The sequence below is a fragment of the Saccostrea cucullata genome, unplaced genomic scaffold (genome assembly GCF_032062105.1).
Source record: "Saccostrea cucullata isolate Sc308-1 unplaced genomic scaffold, CSIRO_AGI_Scuc_v1 ctg502, whole genome shotgun sequence".
Classification (NCBI taxonomy): Eukaryota; Metazoa; Mollusca; class Bivalvia; order Ostreida; family Ostreidae; genus Saccostrea; species Saccostrea cuccullata.
This window is the reverse complement of record NW_026937360.1, coordinates 712,458-731,680: the sequence shown is the minus strand read 5'-3', so window position 1 is coordinate 731,680 and position 19,223 is coordinate 712,458. Positions and strand designations below refer to the sequence as shown.

The 19,223-nt window shown below is 31.9% G+C and overlaps 1 protein-coding gene across 6 annotated transcripts; it reads left to right on the top strand.

The window, feature by feature from the left end:
- LOC134248033 (uncharacterized) lies at positions 1 to 19,223 on the top strand. 6 transcript variants are annotated; one of them, XM_062730451.1, is made up of 9 exons: positions 1 to 63; positions 153 to 233; positions 14,095 to 14,266; positions 14,556 to 14,659; positions 16,787 to 16,906; positions 17,373 to 17,561; positions 17,763 to 17,908; positions 18,054 to 18,174; positions 18,550 to 19,221. In XM_062730451.1, exons 2-9 carry the CDS (start codon positions 227 to 229, stop codon positions 18,822 to 18,824), a joined length of 1,134 nt encoding a protein of 377 aa, XP_062586435.1. In that variant the 5' UTR covers positions 1 to 63; positions 153 to 226; the 3' UTR covers positions 18,825 to 19,221. The 6 variants fall into 6 exon arrangements, with proteins under 6 accessions (XP_062586435.1, XP_062586433.1, XP_062586437.1 ...); XM_062730449.1 differs by lacking the exon at positions 1 to 63 and having other exon boundaries at positions 98 to 233; XM_062730453.1 differs by lacking the exons at positions 1 to 63; positions 153 to 233 and adding an exon at positions 519 to 580.

Below are 19,223 nucleotides of genomic sequence, written 5' to 3'. Positions count from 1 at the left end.
AAAAAAATCAGACAGTGCTTGATGTCCACTTGCTTGCAACATAGGCAAAACATACTGAAGAAGGTATGTTATTTTTCTCTACCATATATGTGTTGTCATTCATTATTTTATCTAGGTCATAGGTGCAAGTTTTGGTAAATTTCTTTTTTCAGAAGAATATAAAAAGCATTAGTATGGAGACGAAGACTGATGTGCTTATTACTGATGTATTCAAGTCACATTCTGAATGAGTAGTAAGTGCAAGTGGTACCAATTGCTAATGTCCCTGAATTTGTCTATATTCAAGACAAACCCAGTAGATAATAAAACTGATTTGAGCCACTCACTGATAAAATTTCAGAATGTGACTTGTACATAGTCTTGGATGTGATAGAAGCAAGAAACAACAGTGCTTGATGTCCACTTGCTTTGCAGTACAAACACAAACACACTGGAAAGGGTATATTATTTTTTTTCTCCCATACATGTTTTATAATTCATTTTTTTTCTCACTCATAGCTGTAAGTTTTAGTAAATTTCTCTTTTTAGAAGAATATAAGGAGCATTAGTGTTGAGAAAAAGAATTGAACACACTAAAAAGGTATGTTTTTCTTTTGTATTCCGCTTTTGCAATGAGCGTCTCTAGGCCAGCTGTTTTTAAGGAATTCATTAAAGAAGATGCTTTAGATATGCAAGAAACACTACGTACTGACCCTTAAATCTTAACACGCATTCTCTGTAAGCACCAAAAAATCTTGGAAACGACATGTCTCGGATTTTGATGAAATTTTCACCATAGGTGTGTCTTGGTACAAAACTAGTAAATATGTTGTCGGAAGTTCCACATGTGCACTTGGTTGCCATGGAGACGGATACATTGAATTCGGCCATTTTTGGCCCATTTTGACGAAATGAAAACGTGAAAATTGAGGAAATGTAAATGAATATTTATCGGTATCTAATACACTCTAACAAAAATCATTGGATCATTTGATAACATGATCTTTTAAGGTGCACAGAGCATATAATCGTTTATTCTAGAAATATTCTTCCTGTAAGAAAAAGGTCATGCAAAATGACATGGTTTCTAAAAATTTGAAAAATGGGGAAATTGGAATTTTTTGAGATCTTTGAGGCTAAATAAGAAAAATTGTCCGCGGAAATTTCCCAAATCTTATGTGTGTAATTATACTTGGGAATAAGTAGTGTCATTTCATGAAAAAACATAAGTGGGCTTTTGCTCCTATTTTAAGCAACATGTATCTATATATAGATATATTTTAGAAAAATGTGAAATTTCAAATTTTGGCAAAGTTTTAATTGTCATTACTGTATAATTAGAACGTATGTTGTAAAATTTGAAATTTAAATGACAAGAGCTGGACACCACTAGCTGGTATGGACAACGGTTGAGGGGAATTCCCATTTCTATATTTAGTATCAGGTTGCTAAATATAGATATGTCTCTGAATATTAGGAAAAATGGCATTTTTGTTCTAATTGGAAGCTTCATATAAGAAGTTCTAACAAATATAAAGCTTTCTACAATATGTTTTCAGAATGTACATGTGTTTGTTCAAAAATCACTACAATTTTGAGGATGGACTCTTGTTTCATTTTATGACACCAATGGTCTAAAAATAGATTACTCGAATAATTGAGAAAATGTAGATTATTGCACTTTTTTAAGCACTTTAAAGATGTGATTGCTGATAACTTAGGAAGTGTATTGTAAAATTTGAAATGTTAATGACAAGACCTTGATACCACTTGCTGGTATGGATTATTGTTAAGGGAATTCCCCTTTCTATTTTTAGTATCAGGTGGCTAAATATAGATATGTCTCTGAATATTAGGAAAAATGGCATTTTTGTTCTAATTGGAAGCTTCATATAAGAAGTCCTAACAAATATAATGCTTTCTATAATATTTTTACAGAATGTACATGTGTTTGTTCAATAATTGCCACAATATTGAGGATGAACTCTTGTTTCATTTTATGGCAAGAATGGTCTAAAAGTAGATTACTCGAATAATTAAGAAAATGTAGATTATTGCACCTTTTCAGGCACTTTTAGATGTAGTTGCTGCATAATGAGGAAATCTTTTGTAAAATTTTAGATGTTAATGACAAGATCTGGATACCACTAGGCGGTATGGATAATTGTTGAAGGGAATTCCCATTTCTATTTTTAGTATCAGGAGGCTAAATATAGATATGTCTCTGAATATTAGGAAAAATGGCATTTTTGTTCTAATTGGAAGCTTCATATAAGAAGTCCTAACAAATATAAAGCTTTCTACAATATGCTTTCAGAATGTACATTTGTTTGTACAATAATTGCCACAATATTGAGGATGGACTCTTGTTTCATTTCATATCAACAATGGTCTAAAAAAAAAAAGATTATTTGAATAATTGAGAAAATATACTAAGTAGATTATTGCACCTTTTCAAGCACATTTCTGATGTAATTGCTGCATAATGAGGAAATATTTTGTAAATTTTAGATGTTAATGACAAGATCGGGACACCACTAGCTGGCCAGGTATGAATAATGGTTGAGGGGAATTCCCATTTCTATTTTTAGTATCAGGTGGATAAATATAGATATGTCTGAATACTAGGAAAAATGACATTTTTCTTCTAATTGGAAGCTTCATATAAAAAGTCCTAACAAATATTAAGCTTTCTACAACATGCTTTCAGAATGCACGTGTTTGTACAATAAATGCTACAATATTGAGGATGGACTCTTGTTTCATTTTATAGCAACAATGGTTTAAACATAGATTACTCGAATAATTGAGAAAATAATGTAGATTATTGCGCCTTTTTTAGGCACTTTATAGATGCCATTGCTGCTTAATAAGAAAGTACATTGTAAAATGTGAGATGTTAATGATAATAGCTTGACACCATTAGTCGGTGTGGACAATGGTTGAGGGGGTTTCCCAATTCTATTTTTAGTATCACATGGCAAAATATAGATTTGTCTCTAAATATTATGAAAAAATGGCTAATTGCTAATTTGAATCTTCCTACAAAATGTCTTAAATATAAAGCTTTCTACAATATGCCTTCCAAATGAACTCTTGTTTGTACAGGAATTGCTACAATGTTTTGGACTGACCCCTTTTTTTATACCAACAATGGTCTAAAAAGATTCTTAGAATAATCGAGAAAATATCAGTTATTGTACCTTTTCAGGCAATGTTGGAAAGAAAAATCAATGTTATACCCGGTAGACGTTGTGTGACTGACAAATACTTATAAAATAATTTAGTGAAATGCACACTATCTGAAGAGGGGCTCTCTTTTCTAATTATAGCACATCCACTTATATGTAGCAACTTCTCAGCAAAAGAAGAAAAAATAACAAAGGATTGAAGGAGCTTCATTGATAACATATTTACGAAATATACTGCTGTATTCAATATGTCATGAGTATAATTAAGTTTTCCTAGTAAAATAATCATGTGACTGATAAGTATAAAATATATCCCTTACCGAAAATATTGCCTTCCTGCAAATATTTGCTGCAAGTCTCCAGCAAACATTGCTGCAAGCTTGCAGCAGACATTGCTGCAAGCTTGCGGCAATGTAGCCAAAGAAAGCATGACAGTCTATACAAAGCCTTGGTATTTGCAGCAAGTTAGCGGCAAGTCTGCAGCAAGCTTGCTGCAAACATTTTACCATGCAAATGAGTTTTGCTGCAACTCCGCAGCAAACATTGGATTTTCATAATAAGGGAACCTTGCTGCAAGCTTGCGGCAAACATTGCTGCAAGCCTGCCGCAAACATTGCTGCTAACTTGCAGCAAACAATTTCCTTATGGTTTTGGCACATTCTTTTGTACAAGCAGCAAGTTCACAGAAAGCCTTTGTCCTGACCTAAATCTGTTAAGTCTAGAGAAAATCCACCACATGTTTCTGAAAAGATGCAGTTTTATGAAGTTATGATGGGAACTCTATACGTTCCTAGACAAAGTTTTCATACCTTTTTAAAATGAAAGTGCATGATAACTTTTTATATGAACAGAACTTTAAGAACTTTACATATAATTTTTAATAAATATTTTTGTGATTACACATTTACTAATTAATTTGATAACATTTAACTGATTTGGGTCCATTAATACTTTTAAGAAGTATACATATGTGATATCAAAAAGAGGACTGAAATTCATAAGAAACAGATTTAGATTTGACCTAGCATTTACACCAGTTACTCAAACGTGCTTTTAAGAAATATTCTTTCAAATATCAAAATAAATTAAAATCATTTCTTACCAATTAGATATCATTTATAGAATGAACGCCTACATCCAGAGTTTGGCACTTTTAATCATTCAAATCGATGTAAATTCCTACCAAAATACTGAAACATGTACAACTTCAATTCCAACATGTCAAAATGGCCAGTTTTGTGTTGACCCAGTACAATCTGTGTTTCATTGGCTGATTTGACTTATTTACTGTTCTTGCGAACTTCCTGCAAACATTTGAATTGTGAAAAGTTTCCTGGGAACTTGCTGCGAACATTAAATTGGCGTGTATGTTTCTTGCAATGTTCCTGCAAACATGTTGGGTTCCTGCGAATTTGCTGCAAGCTTGCAGCAATTGCTGCAATGTTTGCCGCAAGATCGCAGCTAGCGGCAATCATCTGCGAACAAGAAAATTTTCTTCCTGCGACCAATTTTGTTTGCTGCAAGCTTGCAGCAGACTTGCTGCAGCCCTGCAGCAAACATATCAGTTTGGTAAGGGATGTCATATCGGTAGTTAACGTAATCTAATAAGCATAAAAACAATAATGATATTCAGTTCTAATTATATTTGAAATATGTAAAATCAATGAGGACTTCCAGTTCTATTTATAGAAACAAAGAACAAGGTACAATTTCAATACAAAATATTTAAAGCCCTATATTTTTCTAAAATATGAAAGTGATATAGGAAATCAAAATTCACTCTTTCTGAATCATAAGAATTCCCTCCAGTAAAAATACACAAGTCGTTTTTTCTGATATGACCTCCTAAATGCTAATTGTGACGTCATTAACTTGTGTATTTTCCCGTATTTTCTTTAAAAGTTGCAGAATACATCAATTTGCAGTGGAATTTTTTCTTTCAGAAGACATACTCTGCCACTCTCGCCTGGAGAGATTTTGAGATAAACGACATGTGATTTTTCATAGCAGTTTACATAATATATCCAAAAATTAAAGAGGGCGACGGTGGATAAAGGAAAATCAGCACAGAAATGAGTCGTTTTGAGGCTTTTCTGCATTAAACTTAAAAGTGTACCAAATTAATTACGTCATATATCCTGAACGACCCCCTTTCATGTCATATTCTTTAAAGATCTATCATATTCATCTACTCAATGATTGTAAAATCCAATTTCACAACTTTTTAAGAACATTAAATTTTTAGGGCACAATAAAGCTTAAACCGCACCTTCTTATAAAAGAGACCAGAGGGCATCAACAGTGATGAGAGTAACCCTGTAACAGATCAGTGAAATGGCATTTTAACAAGGTCTTGTTATTAGAGATTAGATTCCCTAGTATCTCCTCTTGTTTCAAGAGAAAATCCCTATGTTTTGTACATGTATTAACAAAAATCCTTAGATACTCTATGACAATTTTGACAAAAATGACAAAAGGTTCTTGAAATATATTGACTATCAAAAAAAATGCAGACCACAGAAACTGCCATATAGAATACACTCTTTGAATCTTCGTCTAAAAATATTAAAAGTCTTTGGACAAAAAAAACTTGCAGATAAAAATATAGGTACATTGTCAAAGACTAGAATTAGGACAATCAGGAGTTATTTTACAGAACAATTGAAAAGATTCTTTAAGTTTTCCTATAAATGGCGTAAATATATTTCGCCACGTGATACTAAAAATAGTAATAGGACCCCCCCCCCCTCAACTTTTGTCGACACTTGCTAGTTGTGGCCAGCTACTGTCATTAAAACCTCAAATTTTACAATATACTTCGTAATTATGCAGCATGACATCTAAAAAGTGCCAGAAAAAGTGCAATAATCTACATTTTCTCGATTATTCCAGGAATCAATTTTCGACGACCATTGTTGCTTTAAAAAGACATTTTGTACGAAGATTCAAATTAGCATAAAACTTCAATTTTCCCTAATATTTAGAGTACTTCACATCAATATTACGCCATGTGATACTAAAAATAGATATGGGAAACCCCCTCAACCATTGTCCACACCTGCTTAAGGTGTCAAGCTATTGTCATTAACATCTCAAAATTTACAATATACTTCCTAAGTAATCAGCAATCACATCTTTAAAGTGCTTTAAAAGGTGCAGTAATCTACATTTTCTCCATTATACGAGTAATCTATTTTGAGACCATTGTTGATATGAAATGAAACAAGAGTCCATCCTCAATATTGAGACAATTATTGTACAAACACATGTACATTCTGAAAGCATATTGTAGAAAGCTTCATATTTGTTAGGACTTTTAATTGCCATTCTCTGTAACCACTTAAACTTCGTTGCCACGCATGGTCACCGATTTTGATGAAACTTCACCCATGCTTAGTACTTGACACCAGAAACAAATATCAAATAAAATTTCGTTGCTAAGTGTCTCGGTTGCTATGGCAACAGCCGGAAAAGTTTGAAAAATCGAGATTTTCAGCCACTTTAAATCCTGACTGTGGCCTAATAAAAACTAGAAAAAGCAAACAAACCATTCTAACAAAAACATGACACCTTGATGTCACTTATACTGTAAAGAAACTGTTTAGAATATATCTCTAAGTAAGTGGTAACTAAGGGTACATTTGGAATACATTTAAAATGCTGAAATATGCTGAAAAACACTCCATATTCACTAATGGTAGGTGTTACATGCTAAAACTCAATCATCGACTTAAGAAAAACAATAAAAATGTTTGATCTTAAGTATACAAGTATAAGCAATATTATTCTATAAATAAATTTTATGGTTGCCATGGTAACACAGTGTAACTATGCAAAACCAGTAACTAAGATTGGGTTAATGCTACTGTCTTGAGGAAAAACATGAAAATTCAAGACTGGCAAATATGCATCCTTAGGACCTTGCAACACCAAAACCATAAGAAAAATTGGGTAAAATTGCTACTTTGCAGTGTTACCATGGAAACAAAGTACCAGTGCTTAAAAGTGAATTATTTTTCACTGCATTAAGAATTAAACTGCCATATAATCAAGAAACAAATTAAAGGATTCAGCTTGAATAGTACTTATCTGTTAGAACTGAAGTTGAATATCATATGTTGATAAAAGTTGATGAAGAAAACAACGCTGTTGCTATGGTAACCAAGAAGGGAAAATGTTCAATTTTGTGAACTTTATATCAATATTAAACCCTGTGTGCCAACTTCTTGCATCCAATTAGAGATTGGATGATAGTCAAAATTAAAAGTCAGGTTAGCTGTTAATAAATATCAATCATAAAAGTTTTGGGAATCTACATATAAGGGTACGTATCCAAGGAAAGAAAATATTTTTCAGGTTTTTAAGCATATATTTTCTGCTTATCTCCATAGCAACGCTCTATTTAAAGAATCTAATCTGAATTTTTTCAAATGGGAAAACTAGGAGCACACCAACATCTTTAAAAATTGATCATTAGTTATGAGGAAATGTGCTTTTTTAAAAGATAGGTTCAGATTTAAACAAACAGAGTGTTACTTTGAAGGCTCTCTGTGGTATAAAAACCTTGGCAACCATTGCCAACCAAAATGAAATATCATATTTTGTTCTTGGTATATGTTTCAAGGCTCTTTTTTCTATTATTTGGTCACATTTCATCCTATAATTGTTTTTTATTTTTACGTGTATGACTTTATATAATTCAATGAATATTTTTTTTTACTTTTGAATACTTTGTTACCATAGTAACGTATGTAATAGTTGATTTACCAAACATGTTTATCATGCATTTGAGACATCTGACCTTCAACTTTTGGAAACAGTCATTGCCAATTGTTTGCTTTGCCGCAAATGTTAACTATGGGGTTCTAAACATGTTAAAAAATGCCATTTTTCGAACTTTAAGACATGTTGCCATGGTAACTATAAAACATAGCAACCAATTTTTGCCTGATTTCAGTTCAGGGTATCAATGACTTTTATCATAGAGAGTTTGGAGAAATTCTGAGACTATGCGTGCCACAGCTCCTATATAAAATTCCAAATCATTACAGAGAATGGCTCTTAATATGAAGCTTCCAACTAGAACAAAAATGCCATTTTTCCTAATATTCAGAGACATATCTATATTTAGCCACCTGATACTAAAAATAGAAAGGGGAATTCTCATCAACAATTATCCATACCGCCTAGTGGTATCCAGATCTTGTCATTAACATCTAAAATTTTACAAAAGATTTCCTCATTATGCAGCAACTACATCTAAAAATGCATGAAAAGGTGCAATAATCTACATTTTCTTAATTATTCGAGTAATCTACTTTTAGACCATTCTTGCCATAAAATGAAACAAGAGTTCATCCTCAATATTGTGGCAATTTTTGAACAAACACATGTACATTCTGAAAGCATATGGTAGAAAGCTTTATATTTGTTAGGTTTTTTATATGAAGCTTCCAATTAGAACAAAAATGCCATTTTCCCTAATATTCAGAGACATATCTATATTTAGCCACCTGATACTTAAAATAGAAATGGGAATTCCCATCAACAATTATCCATACCGCCTAGTTGTATCCAGATCTTGTCATTAACATCTAAAATTTTACAAAAGATTTCCTCATTATGCAGCAACTACATCTAAAAATGCATGAAAAGGTGCAATAATCTACATTTTCTTAATTATTCGAGTAATCTACTTTTAGACCATTCTTGCCATTAAATGAAACAAGAGTTCATCCTCAATATTGTGGCAATTATTGTACAAACACATGTACATTCTGTAAAAATATTATAGAAAGCATTATATTTGTTAGGACTCTTTATATGAAGCTTCCAATTAGAACAAAAATGCCATTTTCCCTAATATTCAGAGACATATCTATATATTTAGCCACCTGATACTAAAAATAGAAAGGGGAATTCCCTTAACAATTATCCATACCAGCAAGTGGTATACAGGTCTTGTCATTAACATTTCATATTTTACAATATACTTCCTAAGTAATCAGCAATCACATCTTTAAAGTGCTTAAAAAAGTGCAATAATCTACATTTTCTCAATTATTCGAGTAATCTATTTTTAGACCATTGGTGCCCTAAAATGAAACAAGAGTCCATCCTCAAAATTGTAGTAATTTTTGAACAAACACATGTACATTCTCAAAGCATATTGTAGAAAGCTTTATATTTGTTAGGACTTCTTATATGAAGCTTCCAATTAGAACAAAAATGCCATTTTTCCTAATATTCAGAGACATATCTATATTTAGCAACCTGATACTAAAAATAGAAATGGGAATTCCCCTCAACCGTTGTCAATACCAGCTAGTGGTGTCCAGCTCTTGTCATTTAAATTTCAAATTTTACAACATACGTTCTAATTATACAGTAATGACAATTAAAACTTTGCCAAAATTTGAAATTTCACATTTTTCTAAAATATATCTATATATAGATACATGTTGCTAAAAATAGGAGCAAAAGCCCACTTATGTTTTTTCATGAAATGACACTACTTATTCCCAAGTATAATTACACACATAAGATTTGGGAAATTTCCGCGGACAATTTTTCTTATTTAGCCTCAAAGATCTCAAAAAATTCCAATTTCCCCATTTTTCAAATTTTTAGAAACCATGTCATTTTGCATGACCTTTTTCTTACAGGAAGAATATTTCTAGAATAAACGATTATATGCTCTGTGTACCTTAAAAGGTCATGTTATCAAATGATCCAATAATTTTTGTTAGAGTGTATTAGATACCGATAAATATTCATTTACATTTCCTCAATTTTCATGTTTTCATTTAGTCAAAATGGGCCAAAAATTGCCGAATTCAATGGATCTGTCTCCATGGCAACCAAGTGCACGTGTGGAACTTCCGACACCATATTTACTAGTTTTGTACCAAGACACACCTATGGTGAAAATTTCATCAAAATCCGAGACATGTCGTTTCCAAGCCCTATAGTAAATTCGTTGGTGCTTACAGAGAATGCGTGTTAATGCCTTATTTCTTTATTCCATAAAGCCCGAATCTAGATCTGAGTGGATCATCATGATTAAAAGCTGCCAAGGAGATAATAACAGTTCTGATTTCAATAAAATATCTTCTATATAATATTAGAATAGTAAATAGAAAATGCTCAAACCTACAGCTTAATTTATTTGAACCAGTTGTTGGTCATAGGATTTCTCCAGACGTCTTGATGTTTTTGCAATGAAATGTTTATTATTACTTACTGTGGTCCTGCCCATCCTTCCAAAAGTTTCCCACTTCGAACTCTCCAGGATACATGAATTCAATTCTTTTTCCTTAAGCAGGGGAAACAGATTCTCTGAATTTGCTTGCATTTATAGACTTGTTTTGATTAACCTTAGATAAAAATTGGACAATATTTAAATTTTCAGATTCTGTGAAATCCGGTATTGTCCAAATACTGTATACAGGGAAATTTTCGCCCCCGTTTTATTTTCGCCCCTTTCGCCCTACCCTCATTTGGGCGAATTTAAAACGGGGCGAAATGAAATAATACAGTATAATTTTTTTTAAATAAAAACTATGATTGGGCGAATTTAAATCGGGGCAAAATTGTTTGCAATTGTGAAAGGGCGAAAATTAAACGGGGCGAAAATAATCCTGTATACAGTATATTATTTGTAACAAACTTGGAATATATGTAGATCTTTACGTACATGTAAAAGATTTCGCGGCATTATCGTTGAATCATTAACTAAACAAGAAGTGTTTGTGAAACACTGATGCCCCTCATGGCAGCTAATAGCGAAGGTTTAAGTTTCTCATTGAAAGTCAAACCTTCAGGTCAAGGTCAAGAGATGAAAAATGTTACCCAAGGAAAGGACTTGTTTAATTAATATGACCGTGGTATTTGAAAACCCAAGCACCAACCGTTATAAAGAGTTATTGCTTAAGGGAGCCGACTGGGGTATTGTGAGAATTACGATAGAGAAACTATTTATTTTCATACCATATATAATTTACATTGACTTCAGAGTACATGTCTTGTTTCCAGAGGGGGCATCTCAAAATGCCAAAAATTAACGAATTTTCCTGTTTTTATTCTACAAAATATGACGGATACAGAAGATTTTAACAAAAAAGTAATTAAAATGATGGAGAGATTCTCAAGTTTCTATGTTTTAAATTTCAAGAGCATATATATTCATAACTTTTCTTTTATAACATTTTTATTACCCCTTCTTTAAAGAGTTTCACGTTATCATGAAGTCAAAAACACTACAGTGACGTCAATCTACCTATCAATTGAAAAATCGTTTTAAAAATCAGTTACATAAAATTCTAATAAATTTTTTCATCCTTTAATTTCTTAATTTTTCAAATTTTTTTAATCAAGTGAAAAAAATTGCGTTATAACAGTAAATGCGCTTTGTTTTACTATGAAGCGCGAAGTATTGCGCAGCGGAAACCCCAGTCAGCCCCCTTAAGTTTAAATTTTTAAGCGTTAATCGGATTTCAAGGTAAAAATTTTTAATTCCCATAATGTAAATAATGGTGAAAGTATTTCTTTAAAAAGTAGATGAAATGATCAAATTGTTGTTTTCCAAAGGAAGGCCACTGCACAAGGAATACATCTGTGAAATATGAAAGTCCTACTCTAAATATTCAAGTGCTATAACCAAGGTTAAGGTTTGGTAATTATTTGGAAAAGTGGGTCTAGCTTCAAGGTCAATTAGTTAAATATATCTGTACCTAAAGAAAGGTCCAGGAAGGAATAAACATGTAAAATATAAAAATAATAGCTACAACCAATCAAAAGGTGTAGACAAGGATTATTTTTGGGGGGATAAACAGACAAAGGGATAGGGGGAAAATACATTTATATAAAAAAGGCGAAAAAACATGTATATTACCGCGAATAATTGATAACAGAGTCATAAGTTCATAACCCCCCAGGGAACCATATTACTTCAAAGCTCGGGTCTGGATACTGTTATTGGGTGACAATGAATATAAAACGCTCCTATAAAAATATATATTAGATTATAGAAAAAGGATTTCATTTTTTGCGGAACTCAAAGTCTTTCGTTAAATTAAGATCTTTCACAGAATCTTTATTACTTTGCCATTGTGCACCTCCTATTTTACTTTTTGAAATATATTTTGGATTTTCCCTCATGCAAAATCTAACATTGCTCACAGTAAGAGAACTTGATAAAAGTGTAAGTTAGAAGAAAACTTGATAAAAGAAGGTTAACACAGATACCAAAATTATTTCTTTATTCTTTTGTACCATCGTATATTAACAAGTATACAATTCTGAATTACCTTTCTTTTTTGCCATTCTTTACTCGACGAACGAAAATATGGCTCTGAATACAGATGTATAGGACTTTTAATGCGTATGTATAAATTAAAATTAAATTTAAAGACATTTTGGGATAACAATCGATACAGAAATTTGATTCACGACTTTACGAGACAAAAATCGGAATGGCAGGTATTAAAATACAAGCATCCAGCTCCTGTTATCAAAATCACTTTCATTGTCGTTGAATGCAATAATTATTCATTGATTAAAATACCTTTATCGACAAACACAATATTCACAATGCCATTTTTGCTCGCCACAGACAATCAACCCAACGATAGATTCGTTTAAATGCTTGGGTTCTAAAATATCAATGTGATATGCGCAAGCACGGAACGTTGCCTTCTTTAGAATTTAATGGAAATGGCTAAATCTTCCAAAATTTTTTTTCCCCGGATATTTAAATTTACCTACATGCATTGTTTTATCGCAATAATGGAAAATCCATGACTTGATACTTTAGTATGAATTTCTAATGTCTTTTTTATTTTGCGACATGCCAGAGTTTTCCTTACTTTTATTTTTTCCTCTTGGAAATATCCTTATAATCGCAGGTAGGTCAAAAATTATTTTGTTTTCTTTTTAATTTCTTAAAATTATTTTGTAAATATTTTATAGGAATCTGAAGCTCTTATTTTCAATTTTCTTTATTTTCAAGAGCATGTTTATCTAAAAATAATTCTAAAAGAAAAAAAGTATAATTTTCAAATTTTTCGTCCTGAAAACAAATCAGCATGACTTTTAGTGAAGATGTGTCAAATTCATTTTTTCACCTAAAACGAGGACCATTGAAGTTTATTGAATAGATGGAATGTAATTTAATGCAAACAGTCACTTATTTTTTCCCATCTTGGTGGGCAAATGATTTTATTGTACAATATGCCTCATTGAAAACAGAAATTGAAATCCGTAAAGAAATATTTCTTAAGCTTATTAAAAAGGCGTCAATGGATCATTATAGGTATGCATATCTTGATGCATCATTAGACATATCATCTAAACCTATTTGTTTCGTTAGTAGGTCTGTAATGTCCCCAAGTAAGCTTTCCGTCTTAAAAAAAATTGTGCCAAGGTTTTCTGTTTCATTGAGAAGGAAGGTTCACATTTAAAAAAAAAACAAAAAACGTCTGTCCCTCTCTGTGATAAATAAAAGTGTTTCAATCACTAACTGTGTATGTGTGTGTCTTCAGCAACCCACAGCTCAAACTAAATACATTGATTAACAGTAGTTGCAGAAAACTGATAATTTTTGTTTGTATGAGAGAGAGAGAGAGAGAGAGAAGAGCAATACCAACAACTGAACAATTGTAGACGTTGTCATTAGACATTTTTTATAAAGTTATGTTTGCAAAATATTTTATCCTGTACCTAAAATAATATATAAATGCATATAGTTCTTTAAAACATCCCCCAATAAAAATATTACAACAAATAAATAAATAATAAAAAATAAATTTTAAAAAAAAGCAAATGTGAATGAGCACCGTTGAATATAAGACGGGTGACAAATAAGATGTTCAATACAAACTAGTATGTAAAGAAACTTCATTTGTAGACGTTCTTATTATTTTAGAAAGTTTGTGTACTCTACCAGATGAATTAGAAGGGGTATGGCACAGTGCCCAGAAAGGACCATTGACGATCAACTCCACACACATACAAGGGTACCCTATCTTCATGTCTACCAGCGTCAATTCTCTAGATTATGAATGTATTGAACAGAGAGACAGAGTATATATGTTCAGGTAAGTTTTCTTTTTGACGTAAACACATTCTGTTTGAAACTATATATAATTTATCCATTGAATCTTTTTTCTAAGGAGTGATGAAATAGTATACATTTTTATTAATTCAAAAGTTTCTTTATTTATACAGTTGGATTTCTTTATCAACTTTGTAAAACTGTGTTGAACTCGACAAATTATATACCACCTGAATTTCAATACTCAAATAAATAAATCATTACTACTGAATCATGATTTTAACATCAACTGAGTCAATTTACTTTGATCAATTTAATTCTTTTGTTCATAGATCTACTGAGACTGTCCTTATATTCGGGGGACTGGTTAACGGCTTTATTTGTTTAGAATTCTGGAGAGTTTCTGCCACAAAGTACTACTATTTTCACAAAACAGGTATGTGTTTTCGATGCAATTTTGAATAGTAATCGATTCTGTAAGAATATGCAATAAATCTCGTCTGTTTTCAAATAATTATGTCGATGTAGCTCATTAGTTAAAGGCAAAATACTGATGTAAATATTCGATTTTTATACTTCCTCTTTGTCACAAAGAGCTTTCCGTAATGCTAAATTATTTATGCGAAAAAATCCAATTACATTTTACTGTACGTATCTCACGATTCCCCTACACAATTATAATTGAAAAGTGAAATTAAGTCAGAGGCTTCGTTTTCATAAAACAGGAAGGAATATATGAATTATGAATTGGGAGATACAATGATAATTTTGATGCGAAAGAATCAATGGTCAGATCTACAGACGTAGATATCTTGATCTCCTTATGTTATGAGTATTTATTGTGAAATCATGTTAAGTTATCATTATCACTTTTTGAACATACTTTAGAAATTAAAGGAATGCTTCTTTTGGTTTTCAAATTGTATCAAGCTGCATCAATTTAATGCAATGTTCACAATCAGTGCGAACAAATAAACAAATACGACCAACGTTAAGGGAAAAACAATCTTTAGCTTTTCAATACAAATCTTTTTTATTTCATTGGATATGTATGAAATATGAAGATAACAGACAGTATCCAAGCAGCTCAAAAGTCTATTCAAACAAACACCGGTACAAATCAGGAACAGAGTAAACACAGGCCTCTTAAACATCAGAGGTGGGATCAGATGCCAGAAGAGTGAGCATCCCCTGCCGACCGTGTGCTCCTTGTCATGATCGGGAAATAACGGACAATTCAGTGGAATAATAATAGCCTAACAACTAGTATGGAAAACTTCAGTCAACATTTGACTTAATGATAGATTGGTGTGTATATGGGGTATACTGCTTCAAATTTTCAATAATGAAACAAGTCATGGTCGTCATATAATTCGTTCGTTCTGCCTATTGAGAAGAATACCTGAGCTGATGCTTTCATTATGTTTGCTTTCCCTGCTTTTTATTTTTTTTTAAATATTTTTTCTTTTTTTCTTAAATCTTTCTAATTTACATACGTACTTTGTTCAAAATCACTGTATTGCTGATGATATTTAAATGGTACTAGAGCTCCACACTGACAACATTCATACAGTCTTCGGAAGCTATAGTTCGTCCAACAAATTTATGGAATGCAAATGTTTGCTTATTGGAATCCCTTATTAACTGAACTGGGTTTTTTTTTGTTCTTTTCAAGCAGATTTCATTCACAATTTTTAGGTAAGAAAAAGAAAACACTTGCCGTGTCCTTCAACTCGATATTTAGATAATGTCGACGATATATAATCAATTAACAGTTATAGTTTCGTCCATTCATATATCGACTCGGTATATGCAAGTGGACATAAAATACTACAGAGTTTGCTACATCTTTTTTTTCATATTTGGATGCTTTTACTGACTATACGAGATAAGAACCAACTTGGTACTAAATTGTATGACAAAAAGGATGACTCAAGTTCAGCTTTTTAATCGTCAAATTTCCTGATTCATTAAGTAATATCCTACTGTCACCTGAATATAGTTTAACATCTCGCTTATTCAATATTCTCAAGAGCATGCTCGATATACGATCATTCTTTTTTTTTACTGAGGTACATGTAGGCAACTGACAGTTACATAAGTTGATATTTCAGGGATTGCATCGACCCCTTAAAATCAGAATTTCGTAAATTCATAATTATGAGCATGTTAGCAAATCAAACAATCTTTCAGTTGGTCGTATTAAGCTAACCTGTCTCATTCCAATTGATTAGACTGTTTTTATTGTGAATTTGAGTATGGAAGGCTCTGTCTATCTGTTCCAGAGGGTTTGATTTGAACATAATTTACTGCAATAAATATATACAATGGAATTGGGCACAAGTTCTAAAAACTTAAATCGCCCTCTTTCTACATGAAATATCACAAAAGACAGAATTAGACGTCTCCAAAAATTTTATTTAAGATATTTTTAGATTGATCACTATTTATCATCATCACCTTTTCACTATAGATAACCATTTTAGGGACTTTGAAGTTTTGTTTCCTTCTGAGGACATAGGAATTTGTTTCAGAAAGTACAGCTAGTTTCGCTTTTTTGTAGCAATCAGTACAACCAATAATGATCACAACAGAGGAGGATTTAACGGGCAAATTCCAACATTCGAAGAGACCTGTGGCGAGTCATATGACACGACATACTTTGTCACTATAATAAAAGATGGTAAATATATACTTTTAATTCCCCTAGTTGAAGTAATTTTGATGATGATAATATTGATGATAGACCGTGACAGAAAAAATGTAATGCATCAAAAGTAAATTTTAGACAAATTTTCATAGCATAGTAGGTACTTTTATGGAATTTAAAGATGGTGTGATGCTAATATAGTTTTATTGATATTGAAATCGAATCTTGTTTTAATTTAAACATATACACATACTCTTAAAGTTTTATTAAAAGTAAAATAATAATAAAAATGGGTTAGAGGATATAACCTTCTAAAATTAAATCGCAAGAATATCGTCCCGAACTGTTAATCTGGATCATCCATTCAAAGGCCATTTCGAAACTTCAATATTTTTAAAGGTCCATCTAATAAAAAGCCGGGTATTTTACGAAACTCATTAAAAAATTGCAAAAGAGAGTGCGTAACTAATATTATAATACAGTTATAATATTATTGCAGGTTCAATAGAGAATGGATCATCCGAAGCTACTTGTGCTACAGACCTTTTGGATAAATTTTCATTGGTTACTATCACCGAACATAATGACGCTTCCAGTTGTGAGAATAATACAATGGATGGATGTTCTGGTAAAACCAAGATGTCTTTTACTTACCATTCTTCATGTCAATCTCAGCACAAATTCTCTGGTACGTACTGGCTTACACTTCCTCATCATTATCAACTTTCAACCATATGGATATACTTTACTTATTTCAATGGCTCCTGATCCCACCATTTGATGTTTTTAAGAGGTCTGTGTTTATATATGGTATGAATGAACGTTTGAGCATGATTACAGTTTGTTGTATTCATGTTTCATTGTTTAAATTGTTACATGCTTCCAACAGCAGGAGGATTTTGGACATGCCTAAGAAGCATAAATAGTAATGGTTATACGTATGTCTCACTCTGGAACAATGACACGACTGTGACTTCTACGTACACAAGGTCCTATGATTTGGTCACAGAACAAACATATAAATTTGCCTGTCTTGTAAGTCTTTTTTGTGAATAAAACAATTAAAAGGAATATTTACATATTTACGTGCATGACCAGCATAGACATAAAATCTTAAAATCTTTTCAATTAATTTTACAAATAATGGTTAATGGTCCTTTTCATTTTGATCTGTTTGCAGGTTGTGAAAGGAACATCTGCTACATTATTTCCAAAAATTTGTTCCGATTCTACCCAAACACCAACCTCTGTTGCCTCTCCGGGACTGAAACTTACTTTTTCTGGTGCTGATTCGACCTGTCGTAAGTTGAGTTCCAGTATACGAGTATAAGTCCTGTAACTTTACTACATTTCTTTGCACCTGCGTTTGAGAACAGACTAGATTTTTCTATAAAATCACAAGGGCTATCAAATTATAATACATGTAAAAGTTTGTTAACTACAAAACAAAGATAATTTTTTAAAATTTTTATATATTTATTTTCAATATCTATTATTTATGATTACATACGGTATATATTGAAAACCTCATTTTAAACATACCGTACTGAAATATAGACAAAACATCATTCTGGAAACTAAAAGAAACAATTGTTCTTAAATATACGTTCCAATTTAGCAGTATGTACATTTGGTGGTATACATGTGATTTATTTATAGTTTCTTTTTGTTTGCAGATATCACGACAGAGGACGAATCTGATATTGTGTACTACGTCATCATTATACTTGGATCCTTATTCATCATATCTTTAATCATTTTATTAATTATACTACGCAAGAAAGGAAAGAAGTGTAAAAGAACGCTAGCTAAGTCACGTGTCATTGGATCACATGATATTATCATGTCTCAACCACCAGTAAAAATAGAACCTTTGTATTTAGATGATACTCCTGGAATTCTTCGAGAAAAGACCGATGCATTAAGTATTTTTGAATTCAACACGAAATAGCTTCTCTGATACTTGAAAACTGTGGCTCATGCCATTGTGCTTCTATGCTTGAAGAACAGATTAACAGGACTAAATACAAAAAAGTGCCATATGTGAGTTGCCCACTGATAATTGCGCCAAGAGCAGTTCTAATTGTTCTTGTTCAAAAATGTGATATTAACGATATGCAACCACGTCATGTGATGATTAGTATTTAACAGTGTATATGATGCCCACATTTTGGGTATAAGTTAATGGATTTTGATTATACCGCCATTAATTTACCATCTTTTGGTATTTTTTTTTGATAGTTATACAAAAAATAAAGTTTGTCTAGTCCCTCCTTTGTTGTCAGCTTCAACCATGTTGATGTCTTTTGGAGTAAAACAAAAAGATGTCTTGATTCGCCACATTTAATAA

Coding starts and splice junctions, on each gene's coding strand:
- LOC134248033 (XM_062730448.1), top strand. CDS start 12,997: ATGTCTTTTTTATTTTGCGACATGCCAGAGTTTTCCTTACTTTTATTT. Junction 14,660..16,786: donor CTACTATTTTCACAAAACAG/GTATGTGTTTTC, acceptor GCTTTTTTGTAG/CAATCAGTACAACCAATAAT. Junction 16,907..17,372: donor TGTCACTATAATAAAAGATG/GTAAATATATAC, acceptor ATATTATTGCAG/GTTCAATAGAGAATGGATCA.